At 41.6% G+C, this 26,280-nt stretch overlaps 2 protein-coding genes across 2 annotated transcripts in view; one reads left to right on the top strand and one right to left on the bottom strand.

The window, feature by feature from the left end:
- ccp110 (centriolar coiled-coil protein 110) overlaps positions 1-26,280 on the bottom strand; it is a 664,638-nt gene that overhangs the window by 120,447 nt on the left and 517,911 nt on the right. The gene's annotated exons all lie outside the window — the stretch shown is intronic.
- Positions 16,823-25,847, top strand: LOC145428261 (uncharacterized). Its single transcript, XM_080300303.1, has 4 exons — positions 16,823-16,953; positions 20,048-20,556; positions 21,123-21,317; positions 25,728-25,847. The coding sequence occupies exons 1-4, from the start codon at positions 16,878-16,880 to the stop codon at positions 25,830-25,832; spliced, it is 885 nt and encodes a 294-aa protein (XP_080156429.1). The 5' UTR covers positions 16,823-16,877; the 3' UTR covers positions 25,833-25,847.

Genomic DNA, 26,280 nt, shown 5'->3' on the forward strand with positions numbered 1-26,280 from the left:
GACGATGACAGCGCTGGTCCGGGGGCCGACCGTGCGGAAGGCGACGGCGGCCACTCAGGCGAAGGCGGTCCGGGGGCCGGCCGTGCGGAAGGCGGCGGCGGCCCTCCAGTGTCAGGCGTACTGGCCGAGGCCCGGTGGGCACAGGACCAGTCGAGACGGGACCAGTCAAGGCGGGACCAGGCGAAGCACAGGCTGAGGCTGCTGCGGCAGACGAAGGCTCTGAGGAGGCTGCGGCAGACGAAGGCTCTGAGGAGGCTGCGGCAGACGAAGACTCGGAGGCCGGACCAGGCGAGGACGAAGACTCGGAGGCCGGACCAGGCGAGGACGAAGACTCGGAGGCCGGGCCAGGCGGAGCTGCAGAGGCTGAGGCCGGGCCAGGCGGAGCTGCAGAGGCTGAGGCCGGGCCAGGCGGAGCTGCAGCACAGGCGGATGTAGCCGGGCCAGGCGGAGCTGCAGCACAGGCGGATGTAGCTGGGCCAGGCGATGACGAGGCGGTCGCAGATGGCGGCTGGACAGGCTCCTCGGGCCCTCCAGCTGATGCGGCGTGAGGCTGAACGGGCCCCTCGGACCCTCCAGCGGAGACAGGAGGCTGAACGGGCCCCTCGGACCCTCCAGCGGAGACGGGAGGCTGAACGGGCCCCTCGGACCCTCCAGCGGAGACGGGAGGCTGAACGGGCCCCTCGGACCCTCCAGCGGAGACGGGAGGCTGAACGGGCCCCTCGGACCCTCCAGCGGAGACAGGGAGGTGCTGGCCGGGCTCACTGGAACCCCCAGCGGACGAGGTAGATGGCGGCGTGGGAGCCGCGGAGTCCTGGATGAGCTCATCCGAGCTTCCAGCAGGAGCCGATGTAGAGCCAGAGAGGATTGGGACCCCGGGCTCAATGTTAAGCTGGCTAGAAAACTGCACTGCTACGGGGAACTGGGCCAAAGGTTCAGGTGCGAGCTGAGCTGCTGGACACACGGGGACCTGAGCTGCTGGACACACGGGGACCTGAGCTGCTGGACACACGGGGACCTGAGCTGCTAACGGTGGAGAAGTAAATGACTGCACAGGGGACTGAACTGATGTCTGTAGTAACGGTGGTGGTGAGAGTGGAGTAGGTGGTGGAGTTAATGACTTCATAGGGGAATGAACTAGAGGTAGTGACGGTTGTGGTGCTGGTGGTTGAGTGGGTGACTGTGCTAAAGGAGGCTGCACTGGGGAAAGCAGGGCTGCAGGAGGCTGCACTGGGGACACTGGAGGCTGCACTGGGGACACTGGAGGCTGCACTGGGGACACTGGAGGCTGCACTGGGGACACTGGAGGCTGCACTGGGGACACTGGAGACTGCACTGGGGACACTGGAGACTGCACTGGGGAAAGCAGAGCTGCAGGTGACTGCGCTAGAGACTGCAGTGATGGTTGTAGTGGAGGTGTGACGGGTGGAGGAGTGGCTGAAGTGGCTGCGGGTCGTGCGGCTAGTGGCTCAGCTACAGAGCATATTAACGGCAGGGCTATGGGTTGAATGACTGACTGAGTAGCAGCCTGAGTGGCTGGGTGAAGCGACGGTTGTGGTGGAAGAGAAACAGGTGGTAGTGTGGATGACGGAACTAAGGGCGACTGAATGGCAGACCGAACTGATGACTGACGCGATGGTAGAGGTGAAAATGGAGCGTGTGGTGGAGTTAATGGCTGTGCTAGCGGGGACACAGGAGACGCAGCTTGTAGCTGGGCAGCTAAGAGAGCGTCAGGAGGCTGGGCAGCTGATAAACTGTTCACATTACCGTCCGTAGCACAAAACACAACCCCTGAACGAATAGTCCCACGGTTCGACACAGAAAAAGAGTCCTTATTCACCACAGTCGGCGATGTAAAAGTCCGAACGTCCGGCTGTGGGGTGGCGCGCCCGCGGCGTGATCGACGCTTCTTCCCCGCAGATAGCTCCAAAGGGCCGGGCAAAACCTCATCCGGCCGGTGAAACTGACGCGGCTGCTCCAGGGTGGCTGTTGTCTGTTGCTGCTGGGCCAAGTCTGATATTTCCCGAGTTCGCGCCGCCTCCCGGGCTTCATTCAAATTGGCCAATAAGTCCAAACATCCCCTGACCTGGCGGAGATGAGAATTTCCTTTGAGGATTGCTTCGATAGCATTTATCCCCACAATCTTTGCCCTTGTATTGGAAGTGTGGGTTATCCACTCGACTAGGCGTTGGACACGTATCAGATCGCTCTCCCCGGGTAAGTCTGCTGGGTCCATGTTGTGGTGACGTCGTACTGTCAAGGCTCGGCTGTGTGGCAGGCAGGAGGAGGACCCAAACGCAAAACTCACAGACACGGGGATGAACTCAAAATCACAGCTTTAATGCTGGAATGGCAGAACATAGGAAATACAAAACTAAACTGGGAAAAGTAAACTAACATACGCAGAGAGACACAGGGAGATCCACACACAGCATGAGGGACGACGTCACGCTGAACAGAGGGAGACGCAGACAGAAATACACAGAGGGTTAACGAGGGGAGTGGGAACACACGGGGAACACAGGTGACACTGATAATCATAACGAGACAGGGCGGGGTGAACTGAACACTGACGGGAGAGGTGAAACAGGAAGTACAGAGGAGAGAGAGCACGAGTAGAACACCAACGTAACGGGCAGGGGAGACACGGAATAAACACGAAAGGGGACGAGGGCTCATAAATACATAGAGGGCACACAGGGGGAAGAGAGAACACGGGGAGAACTTAGACATAATGGGCAGGGGAAGCATGGAATAAAACATAAGGAGAGACGAGGGCTCACAGATACACAGAGGGGCACACAGGGAGACATGAAGGGCAAGGGATCAAAACTAGAAGCCATAGAATAAATCACACACAAGTACAATAATACGAAAATCACAAAGAACTAAAAACGCTGGGTCAGGAGACCCAGGACCGTGACAACAAGTGTTAGAGTTTGTATTTTTGATTGTCATTTATGCTTAGAAATATTTACTTATATATGCTTAGAGTTTATAATTAGTTTTAGATTGGTAGAGGTTTGATCATACTTAATAGTCTGCAAACTTTGTGTGTATTAGAGAGCACACTGAGGGCACGAGAGTTCGTGCCTTGTCTTATTGTTTTACGGTAGGATTAACGTAGTTGCGTCTGTTCTAGTCTAAGTGCTTTTGTTTATAAATGAACTGCTGGACTTCCTCACGGTGTTATCTAGGATGAGGGGGGGTCTACTCTCTTCCTGACCAAGGATGTTTGTTGTGTGCCTTTGTGCGTATAGGACCCTTTGATCAGCAGTAACACACACACACACACACACACCCCCACACACACACACACACACACACCCACCCACACACACACACACACACACACACACACACACACACACACACACACACACACACGGTACTCTTTGTGTGTATGTAGACGTCATATGTTAATGAACCTATGCATATTCATGTAACCTCAATAAAAGAACAGTGGTACGGGAGAACGGACGAGAGCAACTGGGGTCAAGCGAAGGAACAGCGCTCTGTCCGGTTTTCTCCCGTGCACGAGTAACATGAAGAACTTTGCCTACTTGTGTCTTGCTTTGCAGTGTAATTATATTGTCTTCAACGTTCCAGCGGATGGGTTCAAGCTACAAACCTATCAACAAGGACCCGAGGAGGACCACCAAAGGGGGGGGGAACCGTGCCACCCTCCTGGGAAGAGCTGAGTAGAGCCCCAAATGAGAGGTCACCCCGCAGCTACGGAGCAGAGGCCAGAGGGGGTTGCAGTGGTGTGCCCGCGGGCTCTGCCGGCAGCCAGCTGTGCCAGAGAGGACCGAGCTTCAGGCCCAGAGGCCAGAGGTCTGAGGGCATCCCACCCCCCGGAAGGAGCCCAGCCGGGCCACAGGCGCTCGGCCCCGCCAATCGGCCACCAGGAGTGAGCCGGTACATACATGAGCGCCCAGCCCCAGACGACAAGGACCACCAACACACCAACGTCTGAGGGCATCAGCCACCGGCAGGGAGTGTGGTGAGGGGAGATAGGCCTCCGTACTTTGGAGGGCCTGAGATGTACCCAGAGAGGTTGAGTCTAAGACCCAACCTGACATATAGACACAGACGAACAGGCACACGCGGACACAGACGTGCATTCCCACCCCATATGCACAACCAAATACTCGGCACTCACCCAACGTGTAGACAGACACAAATAGACACTGCACAGACAGTCGCACTCCCCAAACATACTCTATATCCCAGGTCCAGGTACCCCCGCCCTCAGAGGGGCAAGCCGCACCTAGACCCAGGAGATGTAACCCTTCTCTCTGGGGTGGAGGCAAGCGGACCACCTCCTTATCTGCAGTACCAGGGAGGCCCCGCATCCCAGACCTCAGTCTGACGGCCAGCACCTCCTCCCAGCTTCCCAGCCCTGACAGCTAACAGAACCGGGGTGAGTGAAGACCTCAAACCTCCCTACGCCCGCTCATATGTAGTGTTGCTGTGTGCTGTTCTAAAGTGCATTTAAAACTCAGGAGAGCATGGTACAGAGAACAAATTCAAGCAAAAACACAGTCAGTGTATGCATCCCAGCCAGACTGTAATACATGCCTCTGCGATTCAGGCAAAATGAAACCTGTCATATGCTGTCAGGTGTGGTAACTTGAACACCTGGTATTATTTGCTAATCCTATTTACACTCTGAAAGTGAGCAGTGGAGTGTAAATCTCTGGTCGCATCTGAGCAGGCCTCCAATTCGCACATGTAAGTTGCTGCTAACACTCTAACTTCTCTCAATAACAAGGAACCAGTGATTTGAATATAAGTTTGCTTTTTTTAGGTGAATCGAACCTGACATACTGGAAATCCGCTGCAGTAGATTGCAATTTTGACAACAACTCAGTGACTTTTTAAAAAATAAAACAAAGCAAAACAACTGACTTTTGTTCATTACATCTTCGTTACATATCGTTATTTCTCACACTGTGCCACTGAGAGAGATTGGATGTTGCACTAGAAGAGAAAGGGGTCTTCCCCAGAGGGTCTCCCCCCAACTCAGACATTTACACACATACACACACATACACATTCTGCCCTTAGGCCACTCTCTGTAATGGGATCCTCACTGTTTTCTGGTGAATAAAATAAATCCCACTAGTTAACATGTTAACATGATTGATGGGCTATGATTCTGCAGGGAGCGTGGAACGTCTGTCTGCACTGAAGCTGTCCTGCTGCCACCTGCACACAGACTGACACACAAAGAAAGATTCAGGGAATGAAACAGAGAGCGAGAGAGAGAGAGGGTGGGGGGAGGGAATGGAATGGAAATATGAACCATTTCAGACTTTCACAGGAAATCTAAAAAAGAACCCCGAAAAGTGGATCTATGACCATGTGAGGGCTCAATCACACTTTCAGACTCCTGATGTGTTTGCTCCTTCCTTACAATGTTTTTGAAAATGAAGGGTGACATCACACATGATACGAAATTTAAATTTCGACTGAATATATCCCACGTGCGGCAGTACAGATAAACTGCTATTTGAGAAGCATGAGAAAAAGAGTGAAATTTCAGAAAAGTAATCTGATATGGGGAGGTAAAGTATGATGCAGCATTGTTCACCGCAAGGATGTGGCATGGGGAACATAACACAAGGCAATCAGAATTTAATCTCCATACAAGAGGACTCAAACACTGAGACAACTGACCTGATTAAAACACACACACACACACACACACACACACACACACACACACACACACACACACACACACACACACACACACACACCTACACAATCGGTAAAGAAATATACTTGTCTAACCCACCAACACAATAATGAGGTACCATCCTTAAGATCACAGCTTTTACTTTTCATGTATTCAGGGGTACATTTCGTTCTGCTCAAAATATTTAACTAAATTTAAATATGATTTTCACAAAGACTTGACACTTAACCAAAGACACAATGCCTAAGATGAGTAAGTAACAGACACTAAACCAACTTAATTTCCAGTTGACCGGAGAGGTTCACTGCATTTGGTCTTCCACGATGAAAAAGTGAATAAATTTCTTCATAAGTAGTACGATGCAGCATACTAGTACAAATATTAGGTTGTCCAGAACATGCATTTGCCAGGTTGGTAATTAGCTCCTCATTACTTAGAATTTGAGCCACAAGATTCCGTGCGGACTGGCTCATAGTGCCATTCCTCATAGGTACAAACAAGGAAAACACTAGATGGCGCAAGCGCCTCCTTGACATCAAGTTTCATTCCATACATTCAGAAGATCATTCTACATGTATATATTCAGAATTTGATTGCAATATATATATAATATTTTCCTAAACGGCATTAGATAGATAGATAGATAGATAGATAGATAGATAGATAGATAGATAGATAGATAGATAGATAGATAGATAGATATTATGTAGGAGTATTTCAGTAAGTGTCATAGTAATCCAGAAGTTAATAAATGTGCAAATCATAGGGTATTAAAATAAGTTTTTTGCTTGTAACAGCATATGGTAAATTTGGTACAGGATGTGCTCAGGATGTGAAACTCATGATCATGGGCCTTATAGCGAGAACAACAGGAAACAGCTCAGGGTGTAAGTGAGATGTATACATACATACTTGTCTAAATGGCAATAACCCACCAACAGAATAATGAGGTACCATCCTTAAGACTGTAATTGATATTTAACAAAAAAGATACAAATCAAGAATGTTTGTGATAATGGAAAAAAAGTTTAAATTTTTATCTTGTCATAAATACACTAGTATTTATAAATAATATAAATACACTACATAAATACAAGAACAACAAGAAAAAAAAACAAGATCCAACACTGACAACCAACCACCATTCAAAAAAGTAAAAATAAACCAAAACATATATCAAGTAAAATATATATAATCTGATAGCCTTGGTAATCTTCAAATGACAACAGAAATCACAGGTTGCAGTTTGTAGTTTGCTTATTCAAACTGATCCAAAACTAGACAGTAGGTGACTCGTTTTCTGCAACAAACATCAAATAACGGTAATATGTTGACCTTTCAACATGACAAGTAAAAGTTTGTGTTGTACTGACCTTTCACTTGCACTTGAGGCTAAAGACCTTGAAATGGCTTCTTGGAGCTCGGGGTCATCTGACAGGTATTCTTCCTCAAACAGGCCAAAGCCAGAATGTTTTGTAAATTATTTAGTTATTAAATTACATATTAATGATGTTGACATAATTACATTATCACAATACATAGATTGGCCTCAGCATTATTAAAGTTGTGTGGGATCATCTTGACAGAGAACAGAACAAAAAGCCTGGAGAACTATTCCTGAACCATGCTTAAAGAAATTCAATAAAAAGAAGACATCGCCATCCAGAAAGCTTGGTTAAGAGAGTTCAAGACTAAAGTTGCTCATATCATAGTTTTGTTCTACTCTAATATACTGCGTTTCCATGTCTGTTTGTAGACATTATTTTGTAGACTTCAGTAAATCACTGCGCTTATTTCCTATTTTTACAGCAAAAAACAAAGAAAGAAGGAGTGGCTCATGACTTTTGCACAATATAGCTCAAAAGATTAAAGGATACAAACATGTACAAAACACTTTACTTGGAGCGACTTTTAGATAGGAATATTTACCACATTTGTCAGAATTTAAAGTTTCTGTGAAATCCTGCCTGCTTGTATGGCTACTCGCAGAGATTTCGCAGGTCTTTCCTCCCCACTGCTGTCAGACTCTACAACAAAGACTTTAACTGATCAAACACACACATCCACACATGTGCAATAACACTAAGTGCAATAATCTTTTCTGGCATCGTTGTATTTTTACTCAGTTGTATATAGCATTTGTATTCTATTTTTATCTTATTGTATATTTTATTCTATTTTATTCTACTGTATATAGTATTTTATTCTATTCTGTACAGTTGTGTACTGTATTTATTCTTATTAATTTTTGCTTCATAACTTTTGCACTGTCCACTTCCTGCTGTGACAAAACAAATTTCCCATGTGTGGGACTAATAAAGGTTATCTTATCTTATCTTACTCTCTCCATCAGAATATGTCTGTAAATTAAAACAGATAATACATTTGATTATACTGACAACAAAATGGCATAGTAAATATTCGTATTATGTTTATGTATTATGTATTAAAACATAACACAAGTGACCATGTTTAAGGGAGTTTAAAATCCGTCTTTGCCTTTTTCACTCTCATTTTATGAACATTCATAAATTTGCTGAAATGCTCAGGATTACTTACTGATTCATTGTCCTCACATAAGATGACCTTGTCAGGTCTGACATAAATTGACTTCTGATGAAACAGTTTTTTCACAAGGTCTCCATTCAAAGTCTGTTTGGAAGTGAGTGATGGCTCAACAAGTTTGGTGTGGCATGCTGGCAAATCTGTAGTCTGGGGTAGGAAAAAAACATAATGTATTTGAAATTTTTGTTAAGGCTAACAGACTACAATACAATACAGTACATTAAAAGGTTTCTAAAAGATATCAATCCAGTCATCCGACCAGTGCTCCCAGATCCTTTTTGAAATACCCAAAGTTGACCTTTAATAGTATAATAATCTAAGTAACAAAAAAAATCTTTTTATCAAAAAGGATCTAAAGCTTGCCTGCATCCTACAACAACTGGCTGAAAGGCAGTCCTTATTGCCTGCATTAATAATTAGTCACAGTCACAGCTAAACTCCAGTGCAGATTTTAAATTTCCATTTTCAAAAAGCCAAGTTTTTTTGTTACGCCTTGGCACATGTGAAGTTAGATGGTCCTGCAAGACAATCACTTCTTTGGTGAAAGAATGTGACCTGTTTAGCTGTGCTGGAAACCTAATAGAGGATAAAGGCAAAGTAAACATTTCTGCATGTAATATACTCACACTCCTCCAATCAATGAAGTATATTTGATTTAAAAAAATTACACCATGCTGTACACATGTCCAATTTGCATTAATAAACACCCTCTAGCCCCATGGTAGCTAGGATAGGCTCTTGGAATCCTGAATTGGATAAGTGAAAGAGAATGGATGGATGAATGGGTGGATAGATGATGGAGTGGGATGGGTGGGTGGAGAAACTTAACAATCACATAAAAAAAAGTTCTTGAATTCACGGAGTACTTTTGTTGCTTTAAAAAAGTTTCATTAAATTATATACTGCCGAAAAACTATGTATTGTAACAACTGAATGATGTGCTTTGCTTTTACACAATGTTTGCAGATTAAGCTTACAGGACGTGAAGTATTATAGAAATTGCTTGTTTCTACAATTAAACAAATTAACTGTTGTGCACCAATGACTTGTGCACAGTTTAGTCTCCACATCCACATGATGTCAGTCTATCGCACAATTTTTTTGTTTTGTTTTTTTGTGATATTATTGTTTACTTAGCATTGTTGAGCAGTTGAAACCTACGGGCAATTACTAACCTTCCACTAGTCAGTTCAATGCATTTAGTTCTGTTCTTACCTCTTCTGCCTTGGGCCTTTTCGAGTGAAAGGTCTAAGATTGTAGATGGGACCCGTTGTGGGGGACTGCTGTGATGTGGAAGGCACCTTCTCCATAACGTTAGCTGGATAACCAGAGATTATCTGCCCGGGGAGGTTCACTGCATTTCGTCTTCCACGATGAAAAAGTGAATAAATTTCTTCATAAGTAGTACGGTGCAGCATACTAGTACAAATATTAGGTTGTCCAGAACATGCATTTGCCAGGTTGTTAATTAGCTCCTCATTACTTAGAATTTGAGCCACAAGATTCCGTGCGGACTGGCTCATAGTGCCATTCCTCACAGGTACAAACAAGGAAAACACTAGATGGCGCAAGCGCCTCCTTGACATCAAGTTTCATTCCATACATTCAGAAGATCATTCTACATGTATATATTCAGAATTTGATTGCAATATATATATATATATATATATATATATATATATATATATATATATATATATAGTACATAGTAATATAATACATACATAGTAATCCAGAAGTTAATAAATGTGCAAATCATAGGGTATTAAAAGAAGTTTTCTGCTTGTAACTGCATATGGTACAGGATGTGCTCAGGATGTGAAACTCATGATCATTGGCCTTATAACGAAAACAACAGGAAACAGCTCAGGGTGTAAGTGAGATGTATACATACATACATACACACACACACACACACACACACACACACACACACACACACACACACACACACACACACATATATATATACACATACATAGTGGTAGTATTTTTTTTACAAAGTACTAACTTGCAAATACATCTGAATAGTGGGTGGACGTCCATCCCCCTAAAGCAACTGGGGTGCACCTGCCTTGACATAATAGTTCCACCTGAGGTGTTGCTCCATTTTTCTGTCCTTCTGTACAGTTCATGTGACAAAATAATATACTGCATAAATTGGTCATGTTTCCAAAGTCATTGTGAATATTCATAGTCACAGAAAATCACAAATAAACAAATTAAATAAATTACATTAAATGATTAACACAAAACTGGCCATGTATTTTGGGTGTGCCACATTTATCATTATTCACCAAGAGAAATCTGATTGGAGCTTTATGTGTTATTGTAGATGTTGCTGTATTTAGTGGAGAAGGCGTGCTGGACAACATGAGGGAGACTATTGAATTCCATGTGCACTCAAAGAAGGACATGTTTGAAGAGGCAAAAAAACACCATGTTGGCAGAGTTGCCTGATTTGATGGTTTGTCATGTTTTATAAAGAAATATTATCATTATTTTGTTACACATGTGCTTTTTAGTCACAATTTCATTTAAACCCATTTTACTCTGTGTTAGTGGAATAGGTCTATACAAAACTGTACGTTACCCCTGTGTATTAGTGGCATTGACCTGTGAGTATATTTGATACTTTGCTAAAGCCTTATAATACTCGTGTTACTTCTCTGTCTCTTATGTTAAGCACTTTGGTATACCGCTGGTTTTTAAATGTGCTCTATAAATAAAGTTTGTTGTTGTTGTTATCATCATCCTTTGTTCCTATCATTGCTTTGTATTTTTTAGATTTTACATGCGTTACTGGGGTTATAAAAGCAAATACATGTAACAAATTGTAAGGAAGAATTTATGATCGATCAACAGGAAGAAAAAGTGCTGACTGTTAGTAACCAATGTGGTGGCAGATTTCTTTTCTCATATATTAATCACATATTTAATCATAGTACATCAGTTATAGTAATATCACTTTCTCACTTTACTATAGTAAGAGCACTCCTGTCACTAGTTTACATGCATGTGGAAAATTAACACAGTGAGGCCATTGTAATGGGAGACGTTAAACAGATAGTGAGACTCCTTCTGCTTATCAGGGATGTAAATCTTTAGGTGATGGGCAAGCAGAAAACAAGGTCATAATTCTCTCCGTGAGAGAGAAGGTATAGCCCCCCGTGAGAGGGGGGGCTATACCAACGTGTACGAGTTTGTGGAATGTTCTTTGTCTGTGTGTCTGTATATAAGATGTAAGGGCGGTGGCCACAATTCAGAGATGGTCCTGGTGTTTCACTGGGATGCTCTCTCCACATTGCAATGTGTTTATTAAACCCACTTCAAATCAAGCTCACTGGGTGTGTTGCAGGTTATTGTTAAATTTTGCACGACACCAACTAGTGGAAAGAGGGTGGGATTAAAAAAGCTTATGCTTATGCTATGCTTTTTGTTAGGTATTTTAGTACCATGGGAGCATTTACTGGATATTGTTTTATAGTGACATTATACAGGAAAACTCTGTCATTCAATAAGGCCCCTTTGTTTTAGTTATTTTTCTCTTTGACCCAAGAATTGATGTGTGAGAATCACAGGCTGGTACAAGGTTGAAATACCACAGAGATCACTCCCTCAGCTACATTAGTTTCTAAATCTCTTAGGAGACGCCTGTTGAAGGCCAGATGGTTTGTTTCAGAATTCACTAATGAAAGAACTCTTTATTTCGTCCCTTGAAAATATGTCGCTGAGATAATCACAATTGTAGCTGAACTGATAAACTATACAAAGGGTGCTTCTTCACCCAAGGGCAGGAAGACGCTCCCTTATCTTGGTCTGTACTGGTTTAAACTGAGAATCTGCTGACTCATGAATTTTTCCCTCTATATAAACTGTTGTACTTGAGAATAAAGTTGAGTCGATTTGGGAAGACAACCTGAAGCAGTCTCTGTTTTCTTGTTCTCCCAAGCTGCTCCCGAGCTCGTACTAACACGCTGAATGGCATGCTTGAATGTTACTTGAGAATATATTTGACTGTGTTACAGATTAAGGGACAATCTCTGCTGATAGGTGAAGGTACAATCTCTGCTGATAGACGCCCACGCCTCGGAGGAAGCCGATCCACGGATTAGGCCCTGGAAGCCGTTTCCTTCACTTTTTTCCCCTTTTTTAAAATAATCATTATTGTTTGGTTTTCCTTTTGTTTTGGAAAACCAAACAATAAACAATACAACACATTACAAATACCAGGAATGTCGAGCAGTTTCATTCATATGGACTTCGCTATCTTCTTATTATTTCCATCGCTCTCTCTCTCTCTCACTCTTATGAAACACCGGATCCGTTAGTGCTCTGGCGCACTGGACCGAACCAAATCATGAAATAAGGAGGGGGGGCAGTGTTAGACGCTGACTCGATTTCATTATTTGCTGCCAGAACAAAACGAAATTGACTCCTGTAACGCCCCCAACACGTACCTTATGAAACAAACATGCCTTTATTCTAATAGGTTAATAATAGTTTTTAAAACTAAAAGTAATTGACGGTTTACTATTTTTCTAGCGCTCATGTTATCACTTTTCTCACCCTTATGACGCCTCTGTTTGTTAGTACGGAATGAAGCTTAGAAAACGGGACATAATTGTGCGATTTTATCACTATTTTTGCTATATACGTATATAAGACAGTGTTCTTATTTCTTGTCTTTTGTTTTTAATCTGTAATAATCTGTAAACTTTAATCCATTCGATTTGTTTGTCACCAAACAAAACCGCTTTCTACATGCATCAACACCACTTCTTCATCTCCCCCACCCCCTTTTTTGTTTTCTCAGCTCTGCTTTTCCCTGCACACCCACTTTAGTCTGTCTAGGTTTAGCGTTGTGAGTAGTTTCAACTTTTAATCTGAATTGAATAAAAGTTTATCTGAATATAGAATCAGAGTCACTGCATTTAAGGAGCAGTTGATTACAAAGACCTCATTTTCAAGCAGCACTTTTAAAATTAAATATTACAGTTTATCTTTTAGTTTTAGTTTCTTGCATATGGATAATTTTGTGTGAAAAAATTGGGCCTAAGTAAGTGGCTGAAGAGATTTGAAGGTGAAGTATTGAAATGTGTCCCTGATGGGTACAGATATTGATACTGATGTGATATGTTAACTGTGAAACATAAAATCTTTTACTAAAAGTGCTGCAACATTGTTCTGCAGTCCAATGTAAACATTTTGTACATTCTCCAGAGCCGTGGGTTGTGCCAGGAAGTTGGGGGTGGGGAGGTTTAGGGTGTAAGAGATAAAATGTACATTGCATTCCTCTTGTCATGATCTAATGCGCTCTATAAAGTCTGTGAACTAGCAAACCCAGCTGCACACAGCACAAGAATAAACAGTATAAACTGAAACTGATTGGTCCGCACAGCCAAGAAAATCATATCAGATCAAAAATAACTTTTTCATCCACAAAATGGGTGGAGGTGTTAGAACGGAAGAAAAAAGGATTGAACCAAAAGTGTCATATTAGCTGAACTGTTTATATTTGGTTTTTAAACTGTAAATATTTTTCTATCAAACTCAGCTTAAGTCTGAGAAAAAGTACTCTCCTCTCCCTCCGTTCTTAAAGTGCAAAAGTCTTTAAGTATTTTGTCAGAAAATTTTTTATTCTTTTTCCAGTGACATTATGTTCAGTTGAGGTGTTGCTGCCCATCTTAAATTGGGGTTTAGACAACTTGCCTCATTCACCGATTTACGCCCATTCATACAACCACTTTTTCTGTGCTCTTTACTTTAGACTTTCTGAATGCAGGATATTTTATTAAAGCTATTTAGCAGGAGCAAAGCAAAGGATGACTTAAATAATAATAATTAATGTGTCCTGTTTGTGTCATGGTCTGGCTGGCAGACCGTGCGGATATGGGGGAATGAGGACCCAAAACGCATAGTTCTGCGATGCAAACAGTGCACTTTATTTACAGTGAAGGTAACAGATGCACAATAAATCCCCTTTGCTCCCTAGACTCCCATGTGTGTGTTCCCCTCCGACGTCCGTGCTCGTGCTCCCGGCAGTTGTGTTTCTGCACACCCTGTGCATGCTGCCCTTCTAGTCCCTCGTTCCACTTGGAGTCTTCGCTTAATGATCCCGTGCCGGTGGGAGCTCCAACACTCTCCTAAGTAGCTCCCCCGATGAGCCCTGATCACCAACAGGTGTGTGGCAGGAACTTCAGGTGTGGCCAGTCCTCCTGCAGGGCCACACCCATCAGGCCTGCATGTGGCTGTTCTCCATCCTCCAGCCACACATGTACACACCCTGCCTCTACATATGAGTGGAACACCGAACACAGCATAGTGCAGAAAAACACACATCCCCAAATAACAACAACAACAATAATAATAATAATAATAATAATAATAATCCATCCTGCTCACGGACCCCCAAGTCCTCCAGAGCCAGGTCCGTGACAGTTTGTGTCCCACTGCTTACTTCACATCTCCCTCAGCAGCCTTTTCCAGCATTACTTTCAACCAAAGGTGAGCAGTTTGAATTTTTAATCTGAATTTAATATCAGTGTCTCTGATTTTATATGCATTAAAGTTGGTCACAAATGTCAAATCTGTAAAGCAGCACTGTCTGGTTAAATATTTCAATTTATCCTAACAAACTTGAAGCATTTTATTATAGTTTTTTTTAGTAGACAGACAAAGTAATTTTAAGCCTCAGTTTTGTACTATATAATGGCCGTTAAGCAAACGACAGGAGCTAGAAAGGTGGCTATCATCATCCATTTTGTGAGGAAACGTGCTCAGATATATATATATATATATATATATATATATATATAGTTAGCGCTTTATTATTTTTGGTTTATTATTTATCTTTTCCTTCCACTCTGTGACATTGAGCAGTACAGAATGTGAAATATTTATGTTCACTTTCATTGCAATAAACGACTGTTTTCAGAGGTATAACATTTAAAATACGTAACGCCGGTACATGTATTCTGTTACTCCCCAACACTGGTAATAAAGAAAACCAGAAACAATTTGGTGAATGCATTTAGGTTTTGGGAAGTTTTGCATTAGAGAGATTTGTGTATGAAAACCTGTAAATGGAAAGATGGCAGGATTTAATCTTTAGTTCAGTTTCATTTCCTTTTTATCAGAAACTGAAAGTGAGTCTTATTGTCGTACTCTTTCATTAAGAACTTGACACTTTTTGCCTCCAGCAGGCTTCCTGACCTTGCTTTACGTGTGACTTTCCATAGCAGTTATTTTTCTGTTATCTGGACAAGGCTATTTTATTACATATTTTATGTGTTTAATCGTCACAGAGTTAAATATAAGCATCTTTTGACTATGCCTATCTATCTAAACAGCTCTGGAAGAAGGATAGTCATGCATCAACACCACTTCTTCATCTCCCCCACCCCCTTTTTTGTTTTCTCAGCTCTGCTTTTCCCTGCACACCCACTTTACTCTGTCTAGGTTTAGCGTTGTGTTATATGTAGAGATCCACTTTCACTTGCCTTTTGCCAAACAGTCAACTACACCTTTTGCAAAACCGAGTCTCAGTTTGTTTTTGGACTTTTACTTTTTGCTAGATTTTTCTTTTCACCCTGTTCCAGTGTGTGCCTCCCTGCATTTTTTTTATTTACTTCTCTTATTGTCAACTGTCTTTTCTGCATTACTTTAAACCAAAGGTAAGTAGTTTAAACTTTTAATCCGAATTGAATAAAAGTTTATCTGAATATAGAATCAGAGCCAATGCATTTAAGGAGCAGTTGATTACAAAGGCCTCATTTTCAAGCAGTACTTTTAAAATTAAATATTACAGTTTATCTTTTAGTTTTAGTTTCTTGCATATGGATAATTTTGTGCAAAAAAATTGGGCCTAAGTAGTGGCTGCAGAGATTTGAAGGTGAAGTATTGAAATGTGTCCCTGATGGGTACAGATATTGATACTGCTGTGATATGTTAACTGTGAAACATAAAATCTTTTACTAAAAGTGCTGCAACATTGTTCTGCAGTCCAATGTAAACATTTTGTACATTCTCCAGAGCTGTGGGTTGTGCCAGGAAGTTGGGGGTGGGGAGGTTTAGGGTGTAAGAGATAAAATGTACATTGCATTCCTCTTGTCATGATCTAATGCGCTCTATAAAGTCTGTGAACTAGCAAACCCAGCTGCACACAGAGCACAAGAATAAACAGTATAAACTGAAACTGATTGGTCCGCACAGCCAAGAAAATCATATCAGATGTTCTGTGGCTAAAATAACTTTTTCATCCACAAAATGGGTGGAGGTCTTAGAACGGAGAACTTAAGACCGTTAGAACTTTTCTATCAAACTCAGCTTAAGTCTGAGAAAAAGTACTCTCCTCTCCTTCCGTTCTTAAAGTGCAAAAGTCTTTAAGTATTTTGTCAGAAAGTTTTTTTATTCTGTGTCCAGTGACATTATGTTCAGTTGAGGTGTTGCTGCCCATCTTAAATTGGGGTTTAGACAACTTGCCTCATTCACGCCCATTCATACAACCACTTTTTCTGTGCTCTTTACTTTAGACTTTCTGAATGCAGGATATTTTATTAAAGCTATTTAGCAGGAGCAAAGCAAAGGATGACTTAAATAATAATAATTAATGTGTCCTGTTTGTGTCCCACTGCTTACTTCACATCTCCCTCAGCAGCCTTTTCCAGCATTACTTTCAACAAAAGGTGAGCAGTTTGAATTTTTAATCTGAATTTAATATCAGTGTCTCTGATTTTATATGCATTAAAGTTGGTCACAAATGTCAAATCTGTAAAGCAGCACTGTCTGGTTAAATATTTCAATTTATCCTAACAAACTTGAAGCATTTTATTATAGTTTTTTTAGTAGACAGACAAAGTAATTTTAAGCCTCAGTTTTGTACTATATAATGGCCGTTAAGCAAACGACAGGAGCTAGAAAGGTGGCTATCATCATCCATTTTGTGAGGGAACGTGCTCAGATATATATATATAGTTAGCGCTTTATTATTTTGGTTTATTATTTATCTTTTCCTTCCACTCTGTGACATTGAGCAGTACAGAATGTGAAATGTTTATGTTGACTTTCATTGCAATAAACGACTGTTTTCAGAGGTATAACATTTAAAAGACGTAACGTCGGTACATGTATTCTGTTACTCCCCAACACTGGTAATAAAGAAAACCAGAAACAATTTGGTGAATGCATTTAGGTTTTGGGAAGTTTTGCATTAGGGAGATTTGTGTATGAAAACCTGTAAATGGAAAGATGGCAGGATTTAATCTTTAGTTCAGTTTCATTTCCTTTTTATCAGAAACTGAAAGTGAGTCTTATTGTCGTACTCTTTCATTAAGAACATGACACTTTTTGCCTCCCGCAGGCTTCCTGACCTTGCTTTACGTGTGACTTTCCATAGCAGTTATTTTTCTGTTATCTGGACAAGGCTATTTTATTACATATTTTATGTGTTTAATCGTCACAGAGTTAAATATAAGCATCTTTTGACTATGCCTATCTATCTAAACAGCTCTGGAAGAAGGATAGTCATGCATCAACACCACTTCTTCATCTCCCCCAGCCCTTTTTTGTTTTCTGAGCTCTGCTTTTCACTGCACACCCACTTTACTCTGTCTAGGTTTAGCGTTGTGTTATATGTAGAGATCTGCTTTCACGTGCCTTTTGCCAAACAGTCAACTACACCTTTTGCAAAACCGAGTCTCAGTTTTGTTTTTGGACTTTTACTTTTTGCTAGATTTTTCTTTTCACCCTGTTCCAGTGTGTGCCTCCCTGCATTTTGTTGTTGTTGTTTTTTTACTTCTCTTATTGTCAGAAGAAGAAGGAAGAAGGATAGTCAGATCCTGTTGTTCTGCTTTGTCAACAATGTGTGTTTCTGATGAAATAGTACATGAGAATAATCTGAATAAGTTGAAACAGCACCTCTGTTTGTCACCAAACTCATTGTTGCTGTTGTAAGTGATGTAACTTTTTCTTCTTTGTTATTTTTATTTAATTTATTATTATTCATTTTTGCAAAGTTTTTTTTGTTTTTCTTTCTTTACTTGACCCCTTTAACTCATTTGAACTTTGACATACAGACAACAATGAACCAAGACAGTTTCTACATTTGACAAACATCCAGCCACTCTCGTCAGCCCTTCCTGCTTTTCTCATTCCCTGATCGGCAGATCAGGTTTTACTTTGTTTCTGACCATAGCTGGACTGGCCATTGGGCATACCGGGCATTTGCCCAGTAGGCGGTGATTTTTCGTTTTTTGATGGGCAGATGGTTTTTTTGTTTGTTTGTTTTGTTTTGTTCTGTAACGGTATAAACAATGAAAGTTCATGGATTGGCCAAAGTGTCATGATAAACTCTGGGCTGGACCAATTACAGCCGAGGAGGTTGGATGCACCCTCGATCAATGATCAGCTGATCGTCTTTTCTGTCCCGTCTCTCGTGCTTGCCCACTTTGCGCCAGAAAGAGGAAACCAGCGGATGTCGAGTTAAACAATAGCAGCACGTTTAAGCTTGATCAGCTGTTGTTAGAATTTATTTAATATTAATTTCTAGTATCAGCTGATGTTTGCTGGAGCAACAGCTGTAAAGCTGCTGGTCATGATGTCGGTTTGGATATGTGGTCAGAGGGAAACATGAAGATGAAACCAGGAAATGTCCTTACTGAATCATCAGAGCTGAACAGGTGATGGAGAAACAGGTTTACCTTTTAGGTGACATGAATGAGTTGAAGGGAAGTTATGAACTGTTTCTGAGAGATAAATAACACCAGGATGCTTTGTAGCTGACAGCTGGTAACTGTGCAGGGGCGGATCTAGCTAAGTTTTGCCAGGGGGCCAGGTAGGGCATTAACAGGGAAATTCTCATTTAAAATGTCTGGTTTTTAATAAATAATTATCTGAATCTTACAAACAAAGTTTTCATCTGATGTAAAATGTATAAAAATCCATTATTGTATCTAGTAAATATTAAGTCTAATATATACTCTAAGCTATGGTAGTTTTTCCTTTCTGAAGGTATCATCTGTGCAGTCTACAATTATGTTGAAGAAATTATTATTTAATTATTGTAATGTGTTAATAATTGATTTCTGTGCATTTGTTTTTACATGTGCATTAAATTAAAGACGATTATGTCAATTAAGCATCACGAGGCGGAGGGTGGGGGGTGGTTCCCTATTTTTGGTTTTTTGTTTTTGGGGGGGGGGGGGGGGGTAGGATTTGTCAACCCTAGGTTGTTTAATATTTCCGTTAAGTACTGTTTCGAATACCAGAATAGGGAGGAAGGGAGGATGGTGTAGGTTTAAGTTTATTAGATTGATACATATATACCAACAAGACAGTGTACATCATAGTGACAACAGTGTTTGTTTTCATTCAAAGGCTTTGTGGTTTTTCCTATATAACCTGGTGGGCCGGTCTCTAGTCAAAATGCCCGGGCGGATTTTTTGTCCCAGTCCATGCCTGGCTGGACCCAGAGTGAAATTAATTTGTTATTTCTTATCTTTCATCTGAAAAGTGTCACTTACGTTAATACATACAGGTGACTTTGTTTTAGAACTTTTATGGTGCGCTAATTACATTAAATTTCAACATATCATTTTGTGGCAGGTTGTGGTTTAGCATCAGGTGAGGGGTAGAGCGAGTTCAGGTGACAGTGGCAGGGGAGGCTGGGAGAAAGAGCTGATGCCTGCCACGGTGTGAAACGAGTGGCTTCGAGTTGTGAACTAAATAAAAACTATTAGTGAAACGTGACGCAGAACTGTCTCCTTGTGTGTGTCATAACAGAGATCAGTAACAGAGTGATACAGTGGTGCCCAGCTTGCCGCTACGACATGTCAAACCCACAGAATCTACAGCCAGCTCAGGCACTGGCTCAAATGATGGCCAGCATGGCAGACTTGCAGCAGCAGCAGGCAGTACTGCACCAGCGGCAGACGCAGATGCTACTAAACCTTTTGCCTCAGTCTGGGGCCGCTGCGAATCCGCTCCACCTGGAACTCTCTCCAGAAGACCATCGTCGCCGCTTCCGTGGTTGCCGCATGGGACCACAAGAAGGGCCTTCGGCTTTTGCCCAGCAGCTGCGGTATGACGCGGGGAGGTGGCTGCATCCTGGCAGTGGGGAGGCGCAGCTGCTGGAGGCTGTCGTTCTGGAGCAGTTTGTGGAGGGGCTCCCAAGGGAAATGGCGGACTGGGTCAAGTGTCGCAAGCCACCCAATCTGGAGGCGGCAGTGAGGCTGGCTGAAGAACACCTGGCGGCGCGGACGGAAAACCCCAGAAGATCGCAGCCAGGGGAGGTGAGCATCTGCAAAAGAGTGATTTTTGATGTTTTGGTTTTTTAAGTCTAATATCTTTACTTATGTTAGTAAATACACTTTAGTCAACAGGGTTTATGAAGGGGTTGTATATAAAATAAAGAAATGATCTGTCTTCCAAGTATCTTTATGACTTTATGCGTATTTGTACCCATATTGTCATCAATCCAGTTCTTTTTGATTATAGAACTGTGATGTTATATTTGTTATTTCTGATGCCCTCTTGGCTAGCTCTCTCTTGAAAAAAACATTGTTATTGTCAGTTACGTTTTACCCTGATTTGATAGAAATGTTCTCTAAGTTACTTGATATTCGTCATGAGCGATATTTTTTGACAGATTTTAAGTCAACAAGTAATTTATAACAGCTTAAATTTCTGCAGTAAATTTTTTGGCAAATGCTGGAAACCCCTTTTTGGCAGATGATCACTTTTTGGTACCCTACTGGCCCCAAGGAGCAAACTTTCCGTGTCTGTGCCAGTGACACTGACCATCGAGGACCACTGGCTACGCTCCAACAACCATTTCCTCTTTGCTTTCTATCCCCAGGTCCTGGCAGCGACAGGCGCTGTACCTGGCTCATTGGTGGCTGCACAGACACAGGGACAGGTGCGTGAGCAGTGTGGGGGCCTGGGACATTTTCAACAGGAATGCCAGGAGGACGCCATGGAGGTGCAGCAGGTGTACAGTGTTACCGGGATGTCTACACCCAACTCTGGTCGAGGAGGGCTGTACAGCGTTCCGGTAAGGTGCCAAGGGATTGTACGCAGTGGCGTGTCTAGAAAATCTTTGTTGGGGGGGCCAGGTAGGGGCACAGATTTGGAGAAGGGTGGCAGATGTAATTGGCAGATAATGTTTAAAAAAATTCTACCAACCATTAACCATAATTCAATAATCCTATAAACCTAATAACCGAATGAGCTTTTAACTCTTATTACAATGAGATTTTAACCACTACGGTGCAAAGTTTTTAGATACTGTGTTGATAAAGTACAAGAGATACAATCAGTGCTTTGTCAGTGTTTACTCAGCATTCAAGGACAGCAATATTTGCACAGTATTTTTACTGACATGTAGTGCACATATGTTTTGGGCAAAAACATTTTTGAATATTAAAATACGAACATTTGTAACAAACAATTGACAAATTAGCCAATTCCAATGTAAAACTTTATCTGCCTGTTAAAAAAAGAAGATAATCTTCTCACAAACTGGTGTTTGATTTTGAAACAGGAAAAAAGTGGAGAAACAACTGAAAAGACTAACATTTGAATAAAACCTGAAAGCAAGTAAATACTTTCTATGCTGCCTTATGGTAAACTTTGGTAATATTGATAAAGAGCAACACTGGCTGATGATAAAATACAATCAGCTGGCATGGTGACACTGCCAGTATTAACCTGCAGGGCTGGACTGGGACAGAAAATTGGGCATTTTGACTAGAGACCGGCCCACCAGGCATTAAAGCCATAAAGACTTTGAATGAAAACAAATGCTGTTGTGACAGTCCCATATGGAAAAGAAATAGTAAAAACTTACATGATTTACTCATGAAAGTGGCCACTTTCTCATTACTTTCATATATTGTTTTAGTATCCAAAACATACAAGATTCATTATATAATCTTTCAAGGGATCTTATATCTGTTTTTACTCTTGTATGCTTTTCATACAAGTTTCACACAAGACAGATACAAACTTTATAAGATTTATATATATCTTTTCCATATGTACACTGTCTTGTTGATATATGTATGATTTCTATACATTTTACGTCAGATTAAAACTTTGGTTGTAAAATTTAGATAATTATTTAATAAAAGCTAGATATTTTAAATGAGAATAAGAAAGAAAAGTATTTCTTTGTGCCCCCCTTTCCCTGTTAATGCCCTACATGCCCCCCTGGCAACACTTTGCTAGATCCGCCCCTGCACAGTTACCAGCTGTCAGCTACCTAAAAAAGGATCCTGGGGTTATTTGTCTCTCAGAAACAGTTCATAACTTCCCTTCAACTCATTCATGTCACCTAAAAGGTAAACCTGTTTCTCCATCACAGCTCTGATGATTCAGTAAGGACATCTCCTGGTTTCATCTTCATGTTTCCCTCTCACCACATATCCAAACCGACATCATGACCAGCAGCTTTACAGCTGTTGCTCCAGCCAACATCAGCTGATACTAGAAATTAATATTAAATAAATTCTAACAACAGCTGATCAAACGTGCTGCTGTTGTTTAGCGCGACATCTGCTGGTTTCCTCTTTCTGGCGCAAAGTGGGCAATAAACAAACAAGAGAGAAAAGCCGATCAGCTGATCATTGATCAGTTTCATGATTGAAGTAGCAACAGGAGAGGGAGGGGAGAGAACGAGAGAAGAAGAGGCAGCTGTGCAGCGTAACGACAGAATAAATCCAGCTTTGTGTCTTTTTCCATTCTAGCTAAAGGAAGCTTTAAAGCTTTAAGGAGCCGTTGGCAACTCTGCTAACTAATCTTATGAATAAAATAAAGTTCACTATCAGTAACATCATAGCACCCACCCAGCTGTATAAAAACTCCGTCAAGCTGGCTAGAACGCAGTACAAGTTATTGCAACTGAGGGTAAAAAGTCAGCACAACGAAAATAAACTCCACCTAAACTTGGTTTATATCTGACCCAGATAGACTGCAGGTCATAACTTCTTACCTGAAGTTCAGTTCACCTGACACTCAGACCAGCGGCTGCCTCGGGGCTCTCCTCCTGCCTCCCCTTCCCTCATCCACCTGCTGGCCTCTGTGGAAGCTCCGCCATAGCCACCACCAAACAACTGAGTTATTTTTACACATCGACCTGCATCTGGCCAATCCACCACCTCTCATTGTTCATGCCATTACAAAAATAAAAAATAAAAAATAAGTCACCGGGCATATGCCCGGTATGCCCGATGGCCAGTCCAGCTATGTTAACCTGCAACCAAATCTGCAGCTCCATACAGCAATGTTACGACTTAGATTATATCTTATAACTCATAACTCTTATGTTAGCTGCCCTCAGTAGCATACTGTCTGAAATATTCCACGGCTGCAATAATTCTTTAAGTGTTATTTTTTTCCTTGGTATTCTAATTTCACCGAAGTTTACTAAACCCAACAAACTTAATATTACTTACCGGGACATTTATTCTGTCCTCATTTTCTTTCACCGAAAAATTGTTTCCTGCAGTGCCGTCTTTCGTGCTTGGCTCTCCTACCTTTGCTAACAGGCATAGCACAGAAGCCGATGCTGCATTCCATTACACTCGGATATCTGAGCTTCACCGTGAAAACATAATCGGACATTTGATATTTGATTGAATTTTATTGTTTTGCCTTTGGGGTGGCACCTGGGGTGGCCAGTCTGGTTGGGGGGGGGGCTGTACCCCCCCAGGCCACCCCGCTGGACACGCCACTGATTGTACGATAGGGAATTGGGGTTGCACGCAGACTACTCATTGTTGGAGGAGTTGGTGAAGGTTAGATGTGTGTATTAGTGGTGGGCAGGCACGTGCGAGGGGGGGGGGGGGGGGCTTGAGCACCTGCCCCTTTCCTGATGGATTCCCCAAGTGCCCTTTTCTTGAGTATAATTTTTATTTATTTTTTATTTTTATTACTGTTTTTTGTTTATTTTTGTGTGCGTGTGGAGTCCTGTCTGTTCCCCTCAACAATAATATTTAACTATTAATCATAGTTTTGCTAAGTAACAGGATGTGGTTTCCATCAGTCACATGACTACCATTAACCAATGATCGCCCTTGATGGCAGAGCGCGCTGGTTACGAACCGGGAACGAACTCGCAAAGAGCACGAGCATTTTTTGCCGTCTGAGCGGTGCAGAGCTGTAGGAGACTGATGCAACAAAAGCCAGTAAGTAGGTGTACAGCGTACTCTTTAGTCTACAGCACACAGCAGTATTAGCTTATTTTATACACGTTGGTAAACTGTCTTGTGACAACTGACGAATTGAAACAAATGAGCGTGCTGTGTGTGTAACAGCGGGACAAACATTACCTGTCCTTTTATTAACTGCACAAGCAGTGCTGGTTTTAGCCACCAGCTAACTGGGTAACGCTGTCATGGGTCTGTAGCTCTGTCCACCGTTTTAGGGAACGTGTTTTGTATTAAAGTAAGTTACAGGGCGTTTTCCTGCCTTTCTGGAGGGCTTATATTTCACTAAAAACTATCTAATATACATGTCCACATAATTATGGTTCATTATAATTACAGTATTATGGAAAAACACTGTTTTAAAGAAAAGATATTAAACGCAATATATTAGATTTATATTTCAAATATGACAAAATGCTGATTTTACAGCAGCAACATTATTGTATCTCTACAGTTTAAGCATTTAATAGGCTTTCTGCCTGCACAGAGTAGATAGTCAAACAAACTGAATCATCATAAATACTTTATTATATATTTATTACTTTTTTATTTTATTTTAATTACTTTATTATTAGAGCGCTAGGAATAAACAATAAGGATTCTTGATCAGGACCATGATGCAAACATGTGGCCATAGTAGGATATATGCAGTATTCTGGAGACGGTATAAAATATCACTGTATGTGCCTGTGTACCTGTATGTATGTGTGCATATTTTATGTATATAGATTTTTTTTTATCATTTTTACTCATGATATGACATTGTCCAGACATGCCCTGTAAGGAAACAGTGACAAAGGGAGCTTTTTGAGGCTAAATGCAGTGGATCCCTCTCTGGCTGGAATAAAAAAAAAACAGCACAGGTCACAAGAACACATGTACCAGTTGTTGCATTGCAGAGGTATTCCAGCATAAAACAATGATAAACACACCTGCAATGTTTTGGTTCTATAACATTTTTCTCTTATTGTTTTATTATAGAATAGATGGATGAGTTTTTAAGTGTGGATAATTAAATAATAGTTTATTGCAATAGTAAATTGTGCCTCAGATGGACAGCAAGTGGAGAGTGATAAATGAGATGAGGAGATGGGAGGAAGAAGAGAGGCAAAGAGTGATTCATAGGCAGAGCCTAGTTTGTTTCTCACAGTTTTGTTGCCTTATGGTTGCTGACATGGCACTTTCACCAATCTTTTTATTATTATCTCATAGCATTTGTTTAATCAGCTACCATCTCTCCTATGGACTTTTTACAGTCTCCAGTCGCAGCTCAACACAGCCCGTTCCTCCTGCACTATCAGGAGCAGGATCAGCAGAAACTCCTCAACAGCAACATTGTACCCCATCAGGTAAAACAGTGATATAGTATGATGCGATTCTGTATTAGATTCTTAAAGAATGTGTGTTGTTGTTCAGCCTGGTTCTATGTGCCTGTTTTTAACTTTGAGCACCCGCCCCTTTAAACAGATCTGCATGGCCCTGGTGGTGGGCGGATCAAACCAAAATATAGATGCCAAAGTTTGTTTTGATATTGATAAATAGGAGCATAATGAGACTGATATTAGTTTCTGTCTTGATACATGCTCAATCATCCAGGTAAGTAAATCCCAAGTTTTCCCAACTATATAAAGTGCAAATGTTTATAAGGTTGGGGAAACCTGCAGTTAGCTGAGACTGAAGAAGTCACTTGGATGAGCGATGAAACGTTTCTCCCACTGAAAACAGTCCAGATGAACAGAATTAACTTTTTGGGATACTGGTTTCTGTTTCTTTGTTACTCCTAGAATCATCAAAGAGGCAACCTGGCCG

This window comes from Astatotilapia calliptera, chromosome 4, assembly GCF_964374335.1.
Source record: "Astatotilapia calliptera chromosome 4, fAstCal68.1, whole genome shotgun sequence".
In the NCBI taxonomy this organism is placed as follows: Eukaryota; Metazoa; Chordata; class Actinopteri; order Cichliformes; family Cichlidae; genus Astatotilapia; species Astatotilapia calliptera.

Bases quoted from the DNA above. Each gene is read 5' to 3' on its own strand.
- LOC145428261 (XM_080300303.1), top strand. From the start codon at position 16,878: ATGTGTCCTGTTTGTGTCCCACTGCTTACTTCACATCTCCCTCAGCAG. The intron at 16,954-20,047 runs GTGAGCAGTTTG...GTGTCATAACAG, and splicing joins AGCATTACTTTCAACAAAAG to AGATCAGTAACAGAGTGATA. The intron at 21,318-25,727 runs GTAAGGTGCCAA...GACTTTTTACAG, and splicing joins GAGGGCTGTACAGCGTTCCG to TCTCCAGTCGCAGCTCAACA.